Below are 19,833 nucleotides of genomic sequence, written 5' to 3'. Positions count from 1 at the left end.
GCTGCATTCATTGTGGAGCTCGGCGGGCGCAGGAATGTGCAAGATGCCCTCCCTCGTGGCCGGCAGGGGGCGCTGCCTGCGGCCTGGGCCGCTTTACTTCTCCACGGGGGCCCCCCTCCTCCCCTAGTTGGCTGGACGGGCTTCTCTTCCGGGTTGCAGGAGAGCCGCTGTAGAAGCTTCGGCGCCCTGGGTCACGTCTACTTCAAGCAGTTCGCAGGATTTTGGGGGGCAGGGAAGTAGACACCTCTTTTTTTTTTTTTTTTTTAAGATTTTATTCATTTATTTGACAGAGAGAGAGAGCACAAACGGGGGAGCGACAGGCAGAGGAAGAGGGAGAAGCAGGCTCCCTACTGGTAAGGAGCCTGATGAGGGACTTAATCCCAGGACCCTAGGATCACGACCTGAGCTGAAGGCAGACGCCCCCAGACGCCACCTCTTGATGGGTGGTGCGCGTGCATGGAGGGAGGGAGGAATTGTTGGCAGCCACTGGTGGTAGGCTGAATACTAGCCCCCCCCACCAAAAGATGATCCGCGTCCTAATCCCAGGACCTGTTGAATGTTACTTTATAGGACAGGGAAGGATTTTGCAGGCGGAATTAAACGAAGAGTCTTGAGATGGGCTGATCACCCTGGATGACCCGGGTCAGCCCTAAATGCAGTCACCGCATCCTTAAAGAGGGAGGCAGAGGGAGAAGATACTACACGCCCAGGAGGGGGCGCTAGTGAGCACGGGGCAGAGACATCCGGGGACGCTGGCCCGTCAAGACCGTAGTCACGTGGCCACACGCCAAGCAAAAACGCCAGCTGCCCCCGGAAGCAGGAAGAGGCAAGGAACGAATTCTCCCCTCGAGCCCCCGGGGGGGAACGCAGCCCTGCCGGCACCTTGACTTTGGCTCAGACACTGATTTTGGAACGTTGGCTTCCAGAACGGTGAGAAGATCCATCTGTGTTGTTTGCAGCCCCTGGGCTGGTGCTAATTTGTAACAGCAACTGCGGGAAGTTAAAGGTAATGAATACGCTGCCTTTAGAGCTAACTCTCACCGCCTCTCGCCTCTTAGTTTCTGGGTATCTTGAACCCCTTTCTTTCTTTTAATTAGAGAGGGGGAGGGGCAGAGGGAGACAGAGAGAGAGAGAGAGAGGGAATCCCAAGCAGGCTCCAAGCCCAGTGCAGATCTCGACTCTGTGCTCGACCCCACGACCCCGAGATCAGGACCTGAGCCGAAATCAAGAATCAGACGCCCAGCTGACCGAGCCCCCCAGGCCGCCCTTGAACGCCTTTCTTTTAAATTGTGATAAAATACACATAGCATGACATGTACCATTTTAACCATTTTCAAGTGCGTGATTCAGTGGCATCCACGATGCTGTCTAGCCATCAGCACTATCTGGTTCCAGAACTTTTCCATCGCCCCAGAAGGAGACCCCATACCCATTAGCAGTCACTCCCCCTTTCCCCTCCCCCAGCCCTGGCAACAACTAATCAACGTCCGGCGTCTATGGATTTGCCTCTTCTGGACATTTCGTATGCACGGAATCCCACAGTACGTGGCCTGTTGTGTCCAGCTGCTTTCATTTAGCACAGTGTTTTCAACATCCATCCACGTGGTAGTAGCGGGTCCGTACTTCAGTCCTTTTTATGGATAAATAATATTCCATTGCACGAATATACCCCATGTTTACCCATTCGTTAACCACTGGGTGCCACGCCTTGAACTCTCATGTTCTTTTTCGTTTTTCTTTGCCGTGTCTCATGTGCTCACAGCATCGTAGGCTTGGGAGGTATATTAGCGAGGCTTTTCCAGAGAAATGGAACCAATAGGATGGATAGATGGATCGATCGATTTATTTTAAAGAATTGGCTCATGCGATTGTGAAGGCTGGCGAGTTCAAAGTTGTGGGGCAGCCCAGCAGGCTGGAGACCCAGGGAAGCGGTGACATTGCAGCTCAAGCTGGAAGGCAGTCTGGAAGTTGATTTCCCTCTTTGTCAGGGTACTTCAGTCTTTTTCGCTAAAGGCCTTCAACTGATTGGACAAGGCCCACCCACATTATGGAGGATTATCGGCTTTTCTTAGAGTCAGCTGATTTAAATATTAATCTCATCTGAAAAACACCTTCCCGAGCAACATCTCAGCTGGGCAGCACCATAGCCTAGCCACGTGGACAGATAGGATTCACGGGGGTCTCTCCTCCCCTTGCCCACTCTCTGTGCCTATCTGCCACGTCCCTGTCTGGCCACCGTCTGAGGCTGGGCTCCACGGAAGCCGGCCCAAGGCAAGGATGGGAGGCAAGTAGCTTACTTGCGAGGTGATTCCAGGAGACCCTGGAGGGAAGGAAAGCATTGAGGATGTGTTGATCAGCAGGTCACCCCCTGTGGGCAACAGGGTCTCAACCCTGCTGGGACCTCTCAGGGATGGTGCAGAATCCTCTTTGGGGTGCCCAGCCTCAGGGTAAGGAAATCAGGGTGTTTATCCACTAACTCCAGGCTGCTAACTCCCTGCCTTGGCCAGAAAGTGCATCCATTAGGGGGTGCTGGTGCCAATGTGGGAGCTGCTGTTGGGTACAGGGGCATGAGTGGGGCACCCACAGCCCACATGGCCCTACCCTCTCCCTCGTCCATTGGGAAAATGCATGAGCACCAAGAAGGGAGGCCCAGCTGTCCCTCCAGGGGACAAGGAAGGACTGGCTCCTGGGCGTCCTGCTGTCCCCCTGAGGATGGAAGTCAGGGAGACCTTCCCGGCTCTCAAGGCTGGGGGAGGAAAGGGGTGGGCTTCCCAGGTCTCAGTGTCTCCCCAGGCCCTGGCTCTCCTGCCCCCCCCCCTAATAATTGGCCTCCCTGCTCCCCTGCCTTCTGCCTGCAATTTTCTCCCCCGGAGGTGGAGAGAAGGAAATGTCAAGGATGATGGATTGAAAGGGGCAGTTGGGGTCAGGAGAGGAGGGACCACAGGGCTGGAGGGGAAGAGGAACAGAAGAAAGGAGGGGGCACTGAACAAAGCAGACACAAAGAGCGAAGGAGACAGAAAATTAGACGGGGAGGGGAGAACCTGGAGACTTTAAAATGCGGCGCTGAGGCCGATGGGAGAGAGAGGGAGAGATGGGCGAGATGTGCCAGGGGTCAGAGCCATCCTCCAGCCGCTTAAGGGCGTGGGGTGCCAGAGAGCCGAGGACCAGAGGGCAGACAGAGGGGGATGGAGCAGGGCCAGGTGGGGGCAAGGGAGACTCGGGGAGATGCAGAGACAGAGATAGGGGAGAGTGAGGATGAGAGACAGAGAGCTCATCCAAAGAGAGCCAGAGATAGAAAGGAAAATAGAGAGACACAAGAGACAGACAAACGGACAGACAGACAGACCCACTCAAGATAGGGAGGCATGTGGTATGAGAGGGAGAGAGGGAGAGGAGGAGGGGGGAGGAGGTGAAGAGGGAGGGGGAGGGGAAGAGCAGGGGGAGAGGAGGAGGAGAGGGGTCGGGGGTGGGAGTTGTGGCCAGCGCCCCTCCCCCGCCCGGGTCAGGCCAGTCCTCCCGGTGGCCTCTGCCGAGCCATGGCTAATGGTATGATTGCTTGGTGAGGCGGCAGGCGGCAGTGACAAATGAGCCGCCCTAGTCGCCAGCTCCAGTGATGGATGGGCTCGGGAGGCAGGCGGAGGGGTGGGCGCGGGGAGGGGGGCTACCCCCGCCAAGACAAATGTTTCCCTCTCCTGGAGCCAGGCAGGGAGGCACTGGGGATTTGGGCCATGCATCTGTGTAGGGCCTGGGCAGGGGGTGGGGGGTGAGGGGGAGACACAGGAAGACAGAAACCCAGGGCCATGGGGCGGGGGTGCAGAAGGAGAGGAAAAGGAGGGAGACACAAAGACCGACAGACAGCAGTCCCCAGAGACACAGATGAGCTAGGGGGAGGGGGAGACAGACCATCCAGAGGAGAGGAGATACAGAGACAGATAAAAAGATGGAGGGAGAGACAGTTGAGACCGATGGACACACACCCAAGACGGAAACAGAGACACAGAGAACCCTCTTTTAGAACCCCTTCCTCCCCACCCCTGAGCGAAGGTACAGATCCTTGCCGAGAGTCTAGGATGAGGAAGGAGGGAGAGAGATGGAGAGACAAACGCCGAGCTGTTGACAGAGGGGAAACTGAGGCAGAGAGCGTGTAGGACCATGACAGAAGACAGGGGTCCCTGAGCAGCTCCTTGCTCACTCCATCCATTGAGAGCTGATCGTGGGGATGGCTGGGGGTCCCTGGGGATCACAGGCACCTGGGGGCAAAGCCCCAGAGAGGACTGAGCTGAGGGAGAGGGTCCTCCCCGGCCACCGAGAGGTTGGCGGTCAAGTGGGGGGAACCTGTGTTGAGGGGACCTGGTTCAAACACCAGCCTCAGAGACGCGGCCACACCAGGCGCACCAGGGTCAGCAAGCGTGCCCCCCCCCACCCGCCTGCCGGGTTCCAGGCCTGGACCCCACTTGCTCCCTCCCCTGGGACACAAGGGTCCGGAGGGTGCAAGGACCACGTAAGGGAGGCAGCTTGACAGAGGAGGCCTGAGGTCGGAGAGAGAGATGGGAGACTGGGGTGCGCGCGTGCGCGTGTGTGATACAGACAGACAGACAGGCTGGGGGCGGGGCGGTGAGCAAATTGCAGACCTCCTCCCTTCCCCTCCCTCCATCAGTTTTCCAAACACTCCTATTTTCCCCTTGCCCACATCTCGCTCCTCTCTTTAATTAAAAAGATTTATGCCCAAGAGTCAGAGGCCCTCCTCCTTGTTTGGGGGGTGCTGGAGCGTCGTCTGAGCTCAGAGCAATGGCAAAGACGACTCTTGTCTCTGTCTCCCTCGCTCTCCTTCCGCCCCCCCCCCCCCCCCGTCTGTAACTCAGTCTGCACCCCCCCTTCCCGTCTCTTTCCAGCTCTGTTTTTGCCTGGCTCCCAGTCACAGCCCCTCACTGGCCTCCCTGGGACGCCCCACCCCAGTGAACACATGGTCCCCTCTCTCCATCTGTCCACGCACACTCCGCTGGGACTGTCACATCAGGCCACACTTTTGGTTTTCAGAGTCAGCTTGGGACGGGGACCTCAGCATACCCCCCAAGATGTAAGGCGAGCCTGGAGGCCCACACCCCTGGCCCTCCCACCCTAAGCCTCAGCTGAAGGCTGTTGGGGGGGGGGGGCAGACAGAAGAGCTTTGCATCTTTAATTAAAAAGTGATTTAAATTAATTTTCTGCTCCAAAACCCCTATCTGGGGGGCGGGGTGTATGGCAGTGATTAAGGGCTCTCCCGGCCCCCTTCCCTTCCGCCTTCCTTAAAGGGCCAGCGTCGCCCGAGGGACAGCTGCTTCGAGAGTCTCAGGGGCAGTGTCCTCGGGCACAGGGGCCCCCAGAGTCAGCCAAGGCCCCCAGGGTCCTGGCACTCTACGCTTTAACCATTTCCCCTTCTCCTGCCCCCCAAGCCCATCGCCCATCTAGCCCATGGGGAGACAGGCTGAGAGAGAGGAGGGGCCAAGGTGGGTCTGGACACCAGGGTCCTGGAAGACACCCAGAGGTGGCCAGGGTGGAGGGCTGGTGGTTGGTGTGCCTCGGGGGTTCCGAGGACAAGTCAGGGACAGAGAGAGAGAGACAGGGTCAGAGGTCCTGAGTGAAACAGAGTGAGGGCGTGGGAGAGAGTGACAGAGCCAGAGAGACAGAGGTGGGAGGGTTCTGGGATGAAGCTGAGCCCTGGTGGGAGTGGAGGGGACCTTCCCAGGAGGGAGAGGGACCAGGGCCATCGTCCTGTCCTTGCCCTCCTCACAGCCCTCTGCTGGCTCGCTAGCCCTCTCCCACAGGGAAGTGCTGCTGCTGTCCTAGCCCCAGTCCATCCTGCTTTAGCTCCAGCTGGCTCAGCCCTGCCCTGGGTGGTTTTGTTCAGCTTCCACAGGATGGGAGGTTGGAGAAGCAGACTGCCGCAGAGCAGAGCTGTTTATGAGGGTCATAAAAATATCCTTAGCGAGCCCAGCAGGGGTGGGCGCACTGCCTCCGCCCCTCTCTCAGTGGCCCCCTCTCTCTGGGTCTCTGTCCCTTTCTTTCTGGGTCTCTGTCCCAGCCACCCGATCTCTGCCCCACATCTCTGTCCCCCTCTTTCTGGATCTCTGCCCCTGCCCTCCTTCCGTCTGGATCCCTGTCTCATTTCTCTTTGGTGCAGTCTCTCAGGAGTGATGGTTGGGTAACTTTTGGGGGTCCAGTATCCCTTTATGACAACAGAATGAAAACAAGGGGCCATTTCCCTGGGAAAGGAGCACACAGGCACCAAGCCCACCATTTGCAATTCCAGAGAGTTCACGGGCCTCTGACACGCATTTGCACATCCCCTCAGGAATCTGAGGACACCAGAGGATAAAGACACCTAATGTAGAAAAAACCAGTGAGAGGATGAATCCCAGCTGTCTCTCTCTCTCCTCCTACCTGCCCTCTCCTGGCGCTGTTCCTCCAACACACCAGGCACATTCCTGCCCCAGGGCCTTTGCACCTGCGGTTCCTCTGCTCCCAGTGATCTTGGCTCCCTCCCTCACCGTCTTCAGGTCTTTGCTCAGATGTCCCCTCTGCTGAGGGCCTTCCCTGTCCAGCTTCTATCATCTCCTCTGTCCTTGTTCTGCTTCGCTTCAGAGCACTCGTGACCTCCAGGCCTTACTTTACACTTACACGTTTACTTACTGGTCTGCTCTCTCCCCAACCCTCCCCAGGAGAACACGAGCGCCAGGAGGCCAGGAAGTTACTCTTTTCTCCCTGCTTGGCTTCCAGGACACCGCCCCACACACAGTCGGAGCTCAACATTAATTTTTGTTGCAGAAACTTCCTGCGTGTCATTAGAACACTAGTTGCAAAGGCTGTCTGGGTCCCGGATCCTCCAGGAACCAGATAAAAACTGTGGACTTGCTCTCGGCCAGACAGGCGAGCGGGCACGTGATTTATCCTCAACTTTGCAGAGTCCACAAACTGCCCAAACTGAGGGCAGGGAGACCCTTGGGAAAGGCCAGGGTCAGCACTGGGCAGAGGGACAGAGGGACACCTCCAGGCCTGCACACCTGTGCAACTACCCCTGTGCATGTGCGCGCACACACACACACACACACGACGCATGGGCTGACACTCTGACCCCTGAGGCCCGGATTCTGTGGGTACAAACTCAGGCGGATATATCCCCCCAATACTCACCATATTCAGAGACGGCAACAACCCTGCAAACACACGCACATCCCCAGGCATCGCCCCACAACCAGACACACACACACACACACACACACAGATGGCTTCGGACACGGGCCCACGAGCATCCTGGGCTCCCAGGGGAGGGAAGTTAGGGGCCCAGAGCAAGAACAGAAACTAAAATCTGGGGTTTGGTTCTTCCAGCCTCCAGTTCTCTCCTCTGTCTGCTCGGCTGTCTCCTAGAGACAGACAGACAGACAGAGACAAAGAGAGAGAGAGAGACAAAGAGACAGAGAGACAAAGAGGGACAGACGTGGAGAGAAAGGGAGCGGGGGCCGGGCGGGCGGACAGAGACCTGTGGCGGCCGCGGGGCGGGAGAAGGAGGAGGCCCGGGCCGGGTGCGGGGAGAGGGCGGCGCGGACAGAGGCGGCCGGGGTGGGGACCCGGGGAGACCCCAACACAAAGGGCGGCGCGGGGGCGGGGGGGGGAGGGGAGGGGCCGGCCACCCCGCCTGCCCCGCCCGCCCCGCCCGCGGCCCAGCCACCGGCGGACAGCGGGTTAAGCATCTCGATGTGGAACTTCCGGATGTGACCACAGAGAGAGGGAGAGACCGGGAGAGACCGGGAGGCGGGGAGACACCGAGCCACCCAGCCGCCGGCAGCCCTCCCGCCCGCCGCCGCCGGGACCCCGCGCGGGGAACCCCCCGCCGCCCGCGCCCCGTGCCCCCCGCCCGCGCCCCCCCCCCAGTCTTCCCCGGTCTCCCCAGTCTCCCGGTCCGTTGGCCTCGGGCGGCTCCGATCCTCCTGGGACCCCGGGGGGGGGGTGGTGGTGGGGAAAGGACCGGGGGCCCGCTCCCCCGCTCACCCCTGCCCCCGCCGTCATGAGCCCCTCGCCCTGACCCCCGCGGGGGGAGGGCGCCGGGGGTCCATGCGCGCAGCCTCCGCGCTGCCCGGCGCCGGCCACTGACGGCGGCGGGGGTGGGGGGGCCGGGCCCCCGGTCTCCTGCCCCACCCCCTGGCGTCTGCACCGCGGCCCGTCGGGGGCCACTGCCCCGGGCTGCGCCCGCCGCGCCGCCCAGGCCCTGGAGGGACCCGGGAGCTGCCGCCGGCATCAGCCCATGGCCCGGAGGGTAGGTCTGCGGGCGGGCGCCCCGTGCCCCAGCCCGGCCGCGCACCCCGTCCCTCTGTCGCCCCCTGCTCCGGCGCTCTAGCCCCCGTCAGCCCGTCCCGCCCTCTCCTCCATCTCTTTCTCCGCCTCCCCTCTCTGCCCCCGGTCTCTCCCGTCTCTGCTCCGGGTCTCCCCCTCTCTCCATCCCTGGATCTCCTCTCTCTGCCCCGGATCTCCCCTGTCTCTGCCCCTGGATCTCCTCCTCTCTCTACCTCTGGGCCTCCCCCTCTCTCCACCCGTGGGTCTCCTGCTGCATCTCAGGTCCTTTCTCCTACCCGCTCCTTCCTCTCCTGTCCCCCCCAGCCCTCCTCCCCTGTCCACTTTTGTTCTAAGTCCTCCTGAGGGTTAGGGGTGGGGACAGTACTGGGGGGGGGTCTCACCAGGCTGGGCCGAGGGATTCTGTCTTCTATGGTCCTGGGGATGGGGAGATCAGAGATCAGGCGAGGAGGTGAGTATGCCCCTTTGGGGGTGGAGGGGGGGTGGGAACCTGGCAGACTGTGAGGACCCCACTGCACATCTTAGAATGTGCGAGGAATGGCAGGGAACCGTTGGATTCAACTTCGGGGCTCAGGAGAAGTTCGGAGAGGAGGAAGAGAAAGAGACAGAGAGAGGGACAGACACACATAGAGCCCTCCGCGCACACCCGCCAGGGGCTGGGGCCAGCGACTCACGGCGGGAACGCCTGCATCCTTCAGTTGGAGCCTCTCTGCTTCTTTGAGCCTCTTTTCCTCCAGCCCAAGGAAAGGGTTTGGCCTGGGTGGCTTAAGGCCCCTCGAGCCTCCCCAGTGTGCGTGCTTTTGTGATGACAGCGGTTCGCTTTGGTGATCACACAAGTGGGGCGTGCGGGGTTACACTTTGGTTCAACAAGTGTTTATGGAATGTGTGCCAGGCGCTGTGCCAAATGCCTCGTTTGTTCGTTCATTCATTCACGCATGCGCTAAATGCCTCATTCATTCATTCATTCATTCACCCACTCATTCCTTCCTTGCTGTGTCTGGTGTTTGGCCGTGTGCGTGTGCGCACGCGTCTAGGGGGTGGATTCACATGGTGAGTGGGGTGTGACAAGTTGTTGAGAAGGATGTGCTTATTTGACAACTGTGGGATGAAATTGAAGGGGGGGCAGTGTAGACATACATTTATGCCTAAATGATGTGCTGTTTTTATGGGAAGTGTCCATGAGTGAGCATTTCTCTCCCTCTCGCTCTCTCTCTCTCCTGTATCTTCTCTCCTCCATCCCGCTGTCTCCTACCCTCTGTCTCTCTCTTGTATCTCGCTCCTAGTCTCTGTGAATCTCTCCAGGGCTCTCTCCCCCCGCCCCTTGCTCTGGGAGGAGCTGGGAATTACCATCAGCTGATCCCTGACCCCCACTCTGACCCTCAGACCTGAGACCTGGGTCAGTCTCTCTCCTCTGGACCCTCCCTCTCTGGTGGAACATTTTTCACAGGCCCGGGGTATAGGAGAAGACCATGGGACAGGTGCCCTCAGACCACCCAGATAGCTCCATGGGATGTCCGTGGTCTAAGGTGGCAGGGCTCAGACACAGGGAATGAAAGGGCTGGGTCTGGGGGGCAGGGAGGGGCATCTCCTGGGTGCCAGGGTAGGGAGGTTTCCTGATGCCTCCCTGGGGCTCTCCCCCTCTTGCCTCCCCCCAGTACGATGAGCTGCCCCACTACCCAGGCATCGTGGACAGCACCGCAGCCCTGGCTAGCTTCTCGGAGGCAGTGCCCTCGGCACCAAGAGCCCCCGGGCCCTATGGCCCCCACCGGCCTCCCCAACCCCAGCCCCCGGTCTTGGACAGTGATGGCCTGAGGAGGGAGAAGGATGAGATCTACGGGTGAGTGGGGACAGGACTGAGGGCTCCGTGGGGTCTTGGGATTGGGCCCCTTTCTCTGTCTCTCTGACGCTCTTGCTCTGTCTTGGTCTCTCTGTCTCTTCCCTGGGTTCTTCTGTCCTCTCCCTGGTGCTCCATACTCCACATGTCCCCTGCCTTCCCTCATGAACCTTCTCTCCTGCTTCCCCCAGACACCCGCTCTTCCCGCTGCTGGCCCTGGTCTTTGAGAAATGTGAATTGGCCACGTGCTCGCCCCGGGATGGGGCTGGGGCTGGGCTGGGCACACCTCCAGGTGGTGACGTATGCTCCTCTGATTCCTTCAACGAGGACATCGCCGCCTTTGCCAAGCAGGTAGGCACCCCCATCTGCTGTGTGCCAAGAGAGCCAGCAAGGAGGGGTGGGCAGGAGACAGGACGCGCCTTCCCTGGTCTCTCTCTTCCAGGTCCGCTCCGAGAGGCCCCTCTTCTCCTCCAACCCGGAGCTGGACAATCTGGTGAGACCGCACCCTCCCCAGTGCTCCTTCCTCCACCAGGGTCTCCTGTCCCACCCTCCATAGCCTTGGGGTCGGTTATGGGAGCAGACAGGAGATCACCTGACCTACTTTCTCAAACAGTGACAATTGTTGCCCATTTGCGATGAGTATAGCCTAGAGTTTGAGAACGGGGACTGATGGCCTGAGTTCAAATCCGAGCTCTGCCACTCACTAGTTCTGTGCATCAGGGCAAGTAGCTGCATCTCCCTGTGCCTCAGTTTCCTCATCTGTAGCTAGTAGCAATTCCTACCTCGTAGGGCTGTTGTGAGGATATAATGAGCTAACAAGAGTCAAGCGCTTAGAACAGTGCCTCGCACAGAGCAGGGACGACTCAATAGACGTTAGCTGTTCTAGCAGCCAGGACAACAGAGCCCACGCCAAGATGCATGCAGGGACTCAGCTGCAAAGGGCAAAGGCGAGAGGAGAGGGAGAGGGAAGGACAAATACCCTGGCTTCTCCCTTACTTTGGCTTTCCAGCTCCCGCCAGGGCTTCCTATTGGCTGAAGCCTTTGGCAAAGGACTCTGGGAAATGTAGTTTACAGTCAGAGGGTGGGAAATGGAACCCCGGGGCAAGCAGGCAAAGGATGGGGTATTTTGATGATAGCAGACCGTCATTCACTCCTCTTGCAATGGATCATTTCCCGTCTCTTCCACCTCTTGCTTCTCTTTCTCTGTCTCTGACTCTCTGACATTTCATCTTCCTTTAATTCTGGGTCTCTGTCTCTGTCCCCTATTGCTCTCTGCCCCTGGGGTTCTGTCCCTCTCTGCCTCTCTGTCCTCTGTCTTTGTCATTCTCACTCTTTCTGTTCCTCTCTCTCTCCTTTTCTCTCCTTTCTCCTCCTTCCTCCTCTTCCTCCTTCTCCTCTTGTCCTTCTCCCTCTTCTTTCTCTTTCTTTCTTTCCCTCCCTCTCGCCCGTCCTCTGTCTCTTCCTGTCTCCGTTTTCAGATGATACAGGCCATTCAGGTGCTCCGTTTCCACCTGCTGGAGCTGGAGAAGGTGAGTGCTTCTCACTTGCCCTCACACCCTCGCCTGCCCCCATCCCTTCCCTTCTCACCCCTGCCACCCCTCCTTCAGGCCTCTGCCCACTGGACTTGGAGCAGAATGCTGCCCCCATCCCTGTACACCCCGCCCTGGCCCCCGGGTGGCCCCCCCAGTACCCCGGTGCCCCCTCAGGTCCACGACCTGTGCGACAACTTCTGTCACCGCTACATCACCTGCCTCAAGGGAAAGATGCCCATCGACCTGGTCATCGAGGATCGGGATGGCGGCTGCAGGGAGGACCTCGAGGACTACCCGGCCTCCTGCCCCAGCCTCCCGGATCAGGTGGGCCAGGGATGGGGCACCAGGCATCACCCCGCAACCAAAGCCGTGAGCAGGCACGGCGGGGCTACGCGCGCGCGCACACACACACGTAGCCTCAGCTACACCCACACAGCCTCAGACACAGCCGCGCAAACTCAGTTACAGCCGTTCCCACTCGCAGCGAGGTGCGAGCATGTACCGCCCACTCAAACACACGCATCCGGCCGCGGAGCAGTGTCATACGTCGCACTTCCTGGCCGAGACCCGCCCTTCTAGAGCCTGCCCAGCCACGAAAGGGCCACACCGATGGAGAGGGTGCCAGACGGCCCCAGATCCTGCCACACAGACTCGGACACCGCCGCACTAAGACCCAGAGCTGCCCGAGCACAGGGCCCGCGCACACGCAGACACGTGCCGCCCCCACCATGTGACAGCGGGACCGCCGCAGGGCACACAGCCCGTGCCACGCTGCAGCCCCCAGCCCCAGGGGCAGACGGACTCACATAACATCGGCGCAGAGCCGGCCCCGGGCCACCCCCCACAAGGTGGTCACACCTGCCCCCAGATAGAGGCACAGGGCTGTACCCCGACACGGACTCGGGCAGGCTGCGCACAGACGGACAGACGGGCCTCGAGGCCCCCCTGCCCCTCAACCCAGTCTGCACATGCGCAGCAAGAGCCCCACTCGGAGGCACGGCCGTATTCCGCATTTTCACGCAGCTTCCGGTACAAGCCCGTGGCAATCATCCAGCCCCGTGCGGTCGCGCCGCCGCCTGTGTGATCGCCACACACACTGCCCCACAAAGAAGGCGCCATCCCTCGAACAACGGACGCAAACTTAGAACACTGTGGCCCCGTGATGGTCACGCACAGCCACGGGGCCATCTCAGAGAGGGACACAGGCGTGAGCACACTGACACGCTCCACACAGCAGTCTCAAGACAGCCGTGGACACTCAGCCACAGCGTTCCATCAGTCCCAGCGCTGGGGGAGCCAGGAGCGGCCGTTGCAGCCGAGCTCCAAAGCCTCGGACTGATGATTCCGCATTTGCACGCCCGTTCACCGTGCGCTCAAACACACAATTCCACACAGACATACCACACCTGGAGAAACCGTCTCTGAGCAGTGGCATCCAGCCCGGCCCCCCCAGGACACAGATGACGCACCCGCAGTGGGCCATGGGGGGGGGGCGCTTACAAACAGTGGGCAGGATGGAGGGCAATCAATAGGGCAGGTGGGGTACCCTGCGGTTCAACAACAGCTGAACCCACCCAGGCTGCCTCCCACCAATTGAGCTGAACCTTAAACCGAATGACAAAGTGGTCTTGATGCCGCCTGTGCGGGTGGGTCAGCCTGCCAGGACCCAGAGCCGGTGCGGAGGGCCGGCCCAGTGCATCGTCCAGTTCCTCGAAGTGTGTCGGAGTCTGGAGAAAGAAAGCAGAGTCTGGACTCCCCCGATCTGCAGTTCAGAGACACCCCCCTCCCCATCTCTGAAACGGAAAGTTGTTTTTTATCCTCTGTAAGTTTAGTGCAAACTCATTTAGCAGCAAAGTCTGACCTGAACTAATGAGAGGCTATTTATAGCCTTTATTTATTCCACTTAGTTAAATATTCATCCATTTTGCTGCAGAAATGTTAATGAGTTTGATGACGAGGTTAAGCCCCAGACCCTGCTGGGGGCGTTATGAAATACACAGGGTGTGTGCGGATTTACCGTCTGTAAATGTGAAGGGTCCTAGGGACGACTCTTGATCTCGGGGTCGGGAGTTGGAGATTACTTTTAAAAATAAATTTTAAAAAATTCAAATGTGCAAAGTTCCGATTCTGAAACACTGCTGGTCCCCAAGGATTTCAGATTAAGGCCCATGGATCTGTATAAGCTTATCTTTATGGGGCGGTTGCCATGTGTCTTTATGTGAATTAATTCACTGAGGCCTTTCCATGCTCTGTGAGGTGGGGACAGTCATTGTCCTCCATTTTCCAGTTGAGGAAACGGAGGCACAGAGAAGTGAAGCAACTCACCCAAGGTCACACAGCCTGAGAAGAGGCCAGGACAGGCTTTACACTCAGGTGTCTCAGCTCCAGAGCCCATGGTCTCAGCCACTGTGCTATAGAGCACCCAAGCTGTGGCACTGACCTCCAGCTCTTGTTTTCCAGAATAATACATGGATTAGAGACCATGAGGACAGCGGGTCTGTACATTTGGGGACCCCGGGTCCATCCAGTGGGGGCCTAGCCTCCCAGAGTGGGGACAACTCCAGTGACCAAGGTAAGAAGCCTGGGAGGTGGAGGGGAGATGTGGGAGTTGGTCTGAGGATTGAAGTTAGACAGCAAGTAGGACTTCCAGAGACGCAAAGATGACCAGAGTGTGGAGCGGTGTCTTGGGTGAGGGTTCTGGGTCCCTCCTGTCCCCCTGCTCACTGCCAACAAGCACAGCATGCCTGTCCTCCCTCAGGAGATGGGCTAGACACAAGCGTGGCCTCCCCCAGTTCCGGGGGAGAGGACGAGGAGCTGGACCAGGAGCCGCGGCGGAACAAGAAGAGGGGGATCTTCCCCAAGGTGGCCACCAACATCATGAGAGCCTGGCTGTTCCAGCACCTCTCGGTGAGAGCCCCAGGGCCCAGGTGCAGGGTGGGCCTGGAGAGAGAAGAAGGATGGCCGCACAGAAACTGAGGCCCCGAGAGAGACCCAGAGATGGGAGACTGAGGCAGGGGGGAGATACTGAGGGCGAATCTCGAGGGGAGGGCAATTGACAAGAGCGAGCATCGTGAGTGCTAGCTGCGTGCCAGGTGCCGCTAGGGCTCTGAACTCACTCAGTCCTGGGCCCAACCCACCACCCATTCGCCGCCCTCCCCAGCAATCATCACCAAACAGAGCCGATGAGGATGGGGCTGTGCGGAGCTCCATTTCGCAGGTGAGGAGCCTAGAGGTCTCCTAGCTAGAAATGGGTGCAGAGGCAAGCAGTTTGGCCCTAACCAGGGCAGCACGCTGCTTGGTGGAGGGAGCCAGGCAATTATAGACAGGAAGAAAGTCAGGGAGAGACTGAGTCACAGAGGGATGCAGACCAGGACAGCCAGAGACATGCACCGGGACCCTGACAGAGCTCAGACAGGCCCGTGCTGGGCTTTGCCTCCTTTCCGGTGTTGGAGCCCCCACCCTGAGCTTCGGTCTCCCTAATGAGAGCTGGCCAATTAGCTTCTAATTGCTGGAAGAGGCGGGGGCGCCCACAGTCATAATTGCCCGAAGCTTGGCTCTACTTCCCTCCGCTGGGCCCTGGGGGAGCCCGGAACAGCTCAGATGAGCTGGCTCTCCCGGCCCTGCCCCAGCCTGGGCTCACCATCCTGACGGGGCCAGGCCTTGGGGATCAGGTGACAGCTGGGCAGGCAGGGTGACTCTTGCTGGTGGCCACAGCACCCATACCCCTCGGAGGAGCAGAAGAAGCAACTGGCGCAGGACACGGGGCTCACCATCCTGCAAGTCAACAACTGGTGAGTGACCCAGGAGGCTTGTGCGGGTCCGTGGGCCAGCCCGGGGTGGGAGGCCGGGCGCTGTCCGCGGTGCTGAAGGAGGCCCCGAAGCCCCTGGGAGCCTCTCCCCCCTCCCCTATCCCCGTCCTCTCTTTCCAGCTCTGTCTCCGTGTGTTCATTTCTGCCTCTCTCCTACTCCCTCTTTATACCCTCCCCGGTTTCCATAACCCCCTCCCAGGTTCATTAACGCTCGGAGACGCATCGTGCAACCAATGATCGATCAATCCAACCGCACAGGTACAGGGAGAAGGTGGGGAGAGAGGGCCTAATGTTCCCCGGCTAGTATCAAAGCTGCGACCCGCATATCCTGGGGCTCAGACTGCACCCCTCAACCTCCCTCCCAGGGCAGAGTGCAGCCTTCAGCCCAGAGGGCCAGCCCATGGGGGCCTACACGGAAGCTCAGCCACACATGACTGTCAGGCCTCCAGGTAAGTCCCCGCCCCTTAACTAAGCCGTGCCCTCAACACACCAGGCCCCTCCTCTAAATGAAGATGCTCCACCTTCTGGGATTAAGTTCATGAATAATACAGTGCTTCATTTGCATAACAGCGCAGCTGGAGAGACAATTGCAGGTTTCCTGGTGCCCACTTTTTCTTTTCTTCTTTTTTTTTTTTTTTTAAGATTTTATTTATTTATGTGACAGAGAGACAGCCAGCGAGAGAAGGAACACAGCAGGGGAGAGGGAGAGAAAGAAGCAGGCTCCCAGCCCAGGAGCCTGATGTGGGACTCGATCCCGCGCCGGGATCACGCCCTGAGCCAAAGGCAGACGCTTAACGACTGCGCTACCCAGGCGCCCCTGGTGCCCACTTTTTCTTAGCTGAGTTTGCGTCTTCCAGGCTCTGCCAATCCATTGGAAGGTTATACTTTTCCTTACAGGACTAATACCTTTTTTTTTTTTTTTAAGATTTTATTTATTTATTTTATTTGAGAGAGAGAGCGCGCGCACACACGAGCGAGCGAGGTGGGGGTGAGGTAGGGGTGGAGCAGCAGAGGAAGAAGGACAAACAGAGCCTGCGCTGAGTGCAGAGGCAACGTGGGGCTCTGTCTCACCACCATGAGATGAGGACCTGAGCTGAAATCAAGAATCGGAGGCTCAATCGACTGAGACATCCGGGAGTCCCAGGACTACTACTTCCTTAAATGATGACTCAGTCTGTCCTGATAGAGGGATCCCCTGGGGAAGGAGCAGGTGGGAGGGATTTAGGGCCATATGGAGATGTCTGGTGACGATCCACAACCCTCCTCTTTTGTCTTCCAGGGTCGATGGGAATGAGTTTGAACTTAGAAGGAGAGTGGCATTATCTATAGATTCAGGACAAGTGTGAGTGTCCAATGTCTAGGGGTTCTGGGGTGGGGGTTGTGCGGCTCTCAAACTTTGGTAAGACCTCCAGATTCCAATATTGGGCCCATCTAGAGCAGGGTCAGCGTGGGTCCCTGAACTGGGGGTTCTCCAAGGCTTAGTGGGAAGCTGATTTATCTACCCACCCATCATTTATGCACTCATTCATTCGTCTATATATGTATCCATCCAACAATCATTGGTCTACCCTCTCTCCATCCAGACATACACCCACTCACTGTCCATTCATCTATCCACCCACTTAACCACGCACTCACTCGCCTACCTACCTGCCCATGATCCATCCATGCGTCCATCTGCCGCCTGTCAAAATACAGAAACTCCATCAACCCACTCATCCACCCGTGTCCACACTGATGCACCCATCATGTCTACCTCCGCCCATTCACCCACCTACCTACCCAGCCATTCACCCACCTACCTACCCAGCCATTCACCCACCTACCTACCCAGCCATTCACCCACCTACCTACCCACCCATTCACCCACCTACCTACCCACCCATTCACCCACCTACCTACCCACCCATTCATCTGTGCACCTATCCATTCACACATCTCCAACATGTATTAAGCCCTCATTCCATATCCCGAGCAGCCTCAGGTAGGGTCCTGCCTTTGAGAAGATTTGGGCTTTTGAGGAAGTGGACCTCAGAAAGGAGGGACAGTCCAAAGCAACAGCCGAAACAGTAACACACAGCTTGCTCAGAGGAGAGAGACATCGGCTCTCTCGGAGATATCAGGAAAGACTTCATAGAGGAAGTGACTTCTGGGTAGGGCATTGAAGGATGAATAGGAGTCCCCTGGGTAGAAGTGGGGAGCAAGGTAGTAGGGTACATTCTTTTACTCTCCCAGGTCTTCAGACTTTAGAGCGTCTTCTCACTTTGTCTTCCTAAAAACCCCAAGAGGGAGACATCATTATTTTCATGTTACACATGAGAAAATTGATGCTCAGAAAGAAGAGCTCCCTTGTGCAGGTTCACTCAGCTCAGAAAAGCAGAGGGAATAGCATGTGCAAAGGCCCTGGGGTTGAGAGGCTGCCTGGAATTTCTACAACACAAATCAGATCTTGGCTCTCTCTGGATTAAAACTCTTCTGTGGCTCTCTAGTACCCTCTAGATGAAGTCCTGAAAGTTTAATTTGGCACCTCTTCACTCCTTCTTTCACTTAATGCACATTCCTTGAGCATTTCTGTGCCTGGTCCTGTGCTGGGTGGTGCTGGCGACATAGCAGTGACCATGAGAGCCCAGCCCTGCCCTCACGAGGAGGCTCACCATCCAGTGGGGGAGACAGACCCATCTTCAGACAGTGATGACCCAAAGAGGGCAGGGCTGGGATGAGGGAACCCAGGAACTGGAGGAGCCCAGAGTGGGCATCAGACCCAAGCTGTGGGGTTCAGGGAAGACTCCCTGGAAGAGGGGACTTGGGAGATGAGACCAGGAGAATGGAAAGAGTGAGGCAGGATAAGAGGGAATAGCACATGCAAAGGCCCAGTGCACTTAGCAAACTCATGGCTATGAGACAGTCCCCTTCGCCCCCATCACCACTGCATACACACCGATGAGGGCGAAGGAGGACTGGGCTGGGCTGGCGCCAGCAGGCTAAGTAAGTGAGTAATGAACTCAGGGCCAGCAGACAGGCTGGGAGATGGGAGTGGAGACCTAGGAGGGCTTAGGCATGGAGCCTGGAAAGGAGAGATGGACATGTTTGTCTGGGGCCTGGCAGGTTGGTGGGGGTCTCAGCTCTGCCCCGACCAACGGAGGACAGGTGTAGTCTGGTCTGAGTGTCACGGGACCCAGAAGAGGTGGAAGGGTTTCTCAGTCTCTCTCTCTCCTGTCTTCTTTTCTCTTGCTTGGTCTTAACAGTCTTGTCTCCTTTTTCATCTTTCTCTCTTTCGCCTCAATTTCTATTCTTCCCTCCCTGCCTCCCTCCGTGTTCCTCTCACTATGGGGCTGATGTGGGGTCAGACCCGTCCCCACTTCCTGATTTGGCTTCTCTCCCCTCTCCACAGACCCCAGCCTCCGGACTGTGGTCACCAGGCTCACACCTGTTTCTGGTCCCCGCCTGGCCCCCGACTTCAGGACCCCACCTCCTAAGGCCCCCAACGCAATGCCTACCTCCCTGGGACCCCACTGGGACATGGGTGCCTGAGCGCCCGCTCAAGGGTCTCTCAAGGACAAAGACAAGGCCCCCGGCCCTGCGCCCCGCTTCTGCCCTCACCTCTGCCTGGAACCCAAGCTGAGATCCTGGGCCCGGGTCTTCAGAAGATGGTGGCTGGGGGTCCCCCGCCTCCAGGCCAGAGACGGGACTGGCGGTGGGCTGGAGAGGTCAGGGAAGGAGGGTCAGCTGGATCCGACATTTGGGAGAGGTCCCCTCGTCCTCCCATCCCACTCCCGGCCCCTTCTCTCCGCTACCTCCCTTCACTGACGTCTTCTACTTTTTTTTTTTTTTAACGATAAAATCTTAAAAACGAAAAGCCACCGATCTGAGTTCTTGTGTCTCTTTCGAGATTCGAATTCTCATCAATTTGAAGTTCACGAATTACCAATTATAATAATAATTGGTACTCTTTTTTAAAGAATTTATTTGTCAGAATCAGAGAGTGAGCACAAGCACGGGGAGGGGCAGAGGGAGAAGCAGGCTCCCTGCTGAGCAGGGAGCCCGATGCGGGGCTCCATCCCAGAACCCCGGGATCATGACCTGAGCCGAAGGCAGATGCTTAACCACCTGAGCTACCCAGGCGCCCCAATAATTGATACTCTATATCCCCATGGTCCTCAGGCACTCTGTATCAGTTAGCTACTGCTGTGTAACAAACCACCCCAAAGCTTTGTGCTTCAAAGTGCCAACGATTTTTTAGCTCATTATTCTGTGGGTTGGTATACCAGGCTCCGCCGGGCAGTTCTTGTGACTTCAACAGGGCTCTGCTGTGTATCTGTGGTCAGAGACGGGT

At 58.1% G+C, this 19,833-nt stretch overlaps 1 protein-coding gene and 1 long non-coding RNA gene across 5 annotated transcripts; both read left to right on the top strand.

Annotated features, from left to right (window-relative positions):
* Positions 1-150: 150 nt before the first annotated feature.
* Positions 151-7,566, top strand: LOC113243371 (uncharacterized). Of its 2 annotated transcripts, XR_003312117.4 has the most exons (3): positions 250-353; positions 571-1,006; positions 6,699-7,566. It is a non-coding gene; the product is annotated as an uncharacterized LOC113243371 (long non-coding RNA). The 2 variants fall into 2 exon arrangements; XR_008960164.1 differs by lacking the exon at positions 6,699-7,566 and having other exon boundaries at positions 151-353; positions 571-3,298.
* A 349-nt stretch (positions 7,567-7,915) lies between these two features.
* On the top strand, positions 7,916-19,360 carry MEIS3 (Meis homeobox 3). Of its 3 annotated transcripts, none has more exons than XM_026481957.4 (13): positions 7,920-8,290; positions 9,981-10,162; positions 10,351-10,510; positions 10,602-10,652; positions 11,638-11,688; positions 11,917-12,015; positions 14,152-14,263; positions 14,450-14,598; positions 15,406-15,482; positions 15,700-15,758; positions 15,866-15,949; positions 16,780-16,842; positions 18,892-19,360. In XM_026481957.4, exons 1-12 carry the CDS (start codon positions 8,279-8,281, stop codon positions 16,827-16,829), a joined length of 1,086 nt encoding a protein of 361 aa, XP_026337742.1. In that variant the 5' UTR covers positions 7,920-8,278; the 3' UTR covers positions 16,830-16,842; positions 18,892-19,360. The 3 variants fall into 3 exon arrangements, with proteins under 3 accessions (XP_057170501.1, XP_026337742.1, XP_026337741.1); XM_026481956.4 differs by having other exon boundaries at positions 7,921-8,290; positions 11,866-12,015; XM_057314518.1 differs by lacking the exons at positions 15,406-15,482; positions 15,700-15,758; positions 15,866-15,949; positions 16,780-16,842; positions 18,892-19,360 and adding an exon at positions 14,852-15,387 and having other exon boundaries at positions 7,916-8,290; positions 11,866-12,015.
* Positions 19,361-19,833: the final 473 nt, after the last annotated feature.

Source organism: Ursus arctos, unplaced genomic scaffold (genome assembly GCF_023065955.2).
Source record: "Ursus arctos isolate Adak ecotype North America unplaced genomic scaffold, UrsArc2.0 scaffold_19, whole genome shotgun sequence".
NCBI classification, from domain to species: Eukaryota; Metazoa; Chordata; class Mammalia; order Carnivora; family Ursidae; genus Ursus; species Ursus arctos.
This window is presented reverse-complemented; position numbering and strand designations above follow the sequence as displayed.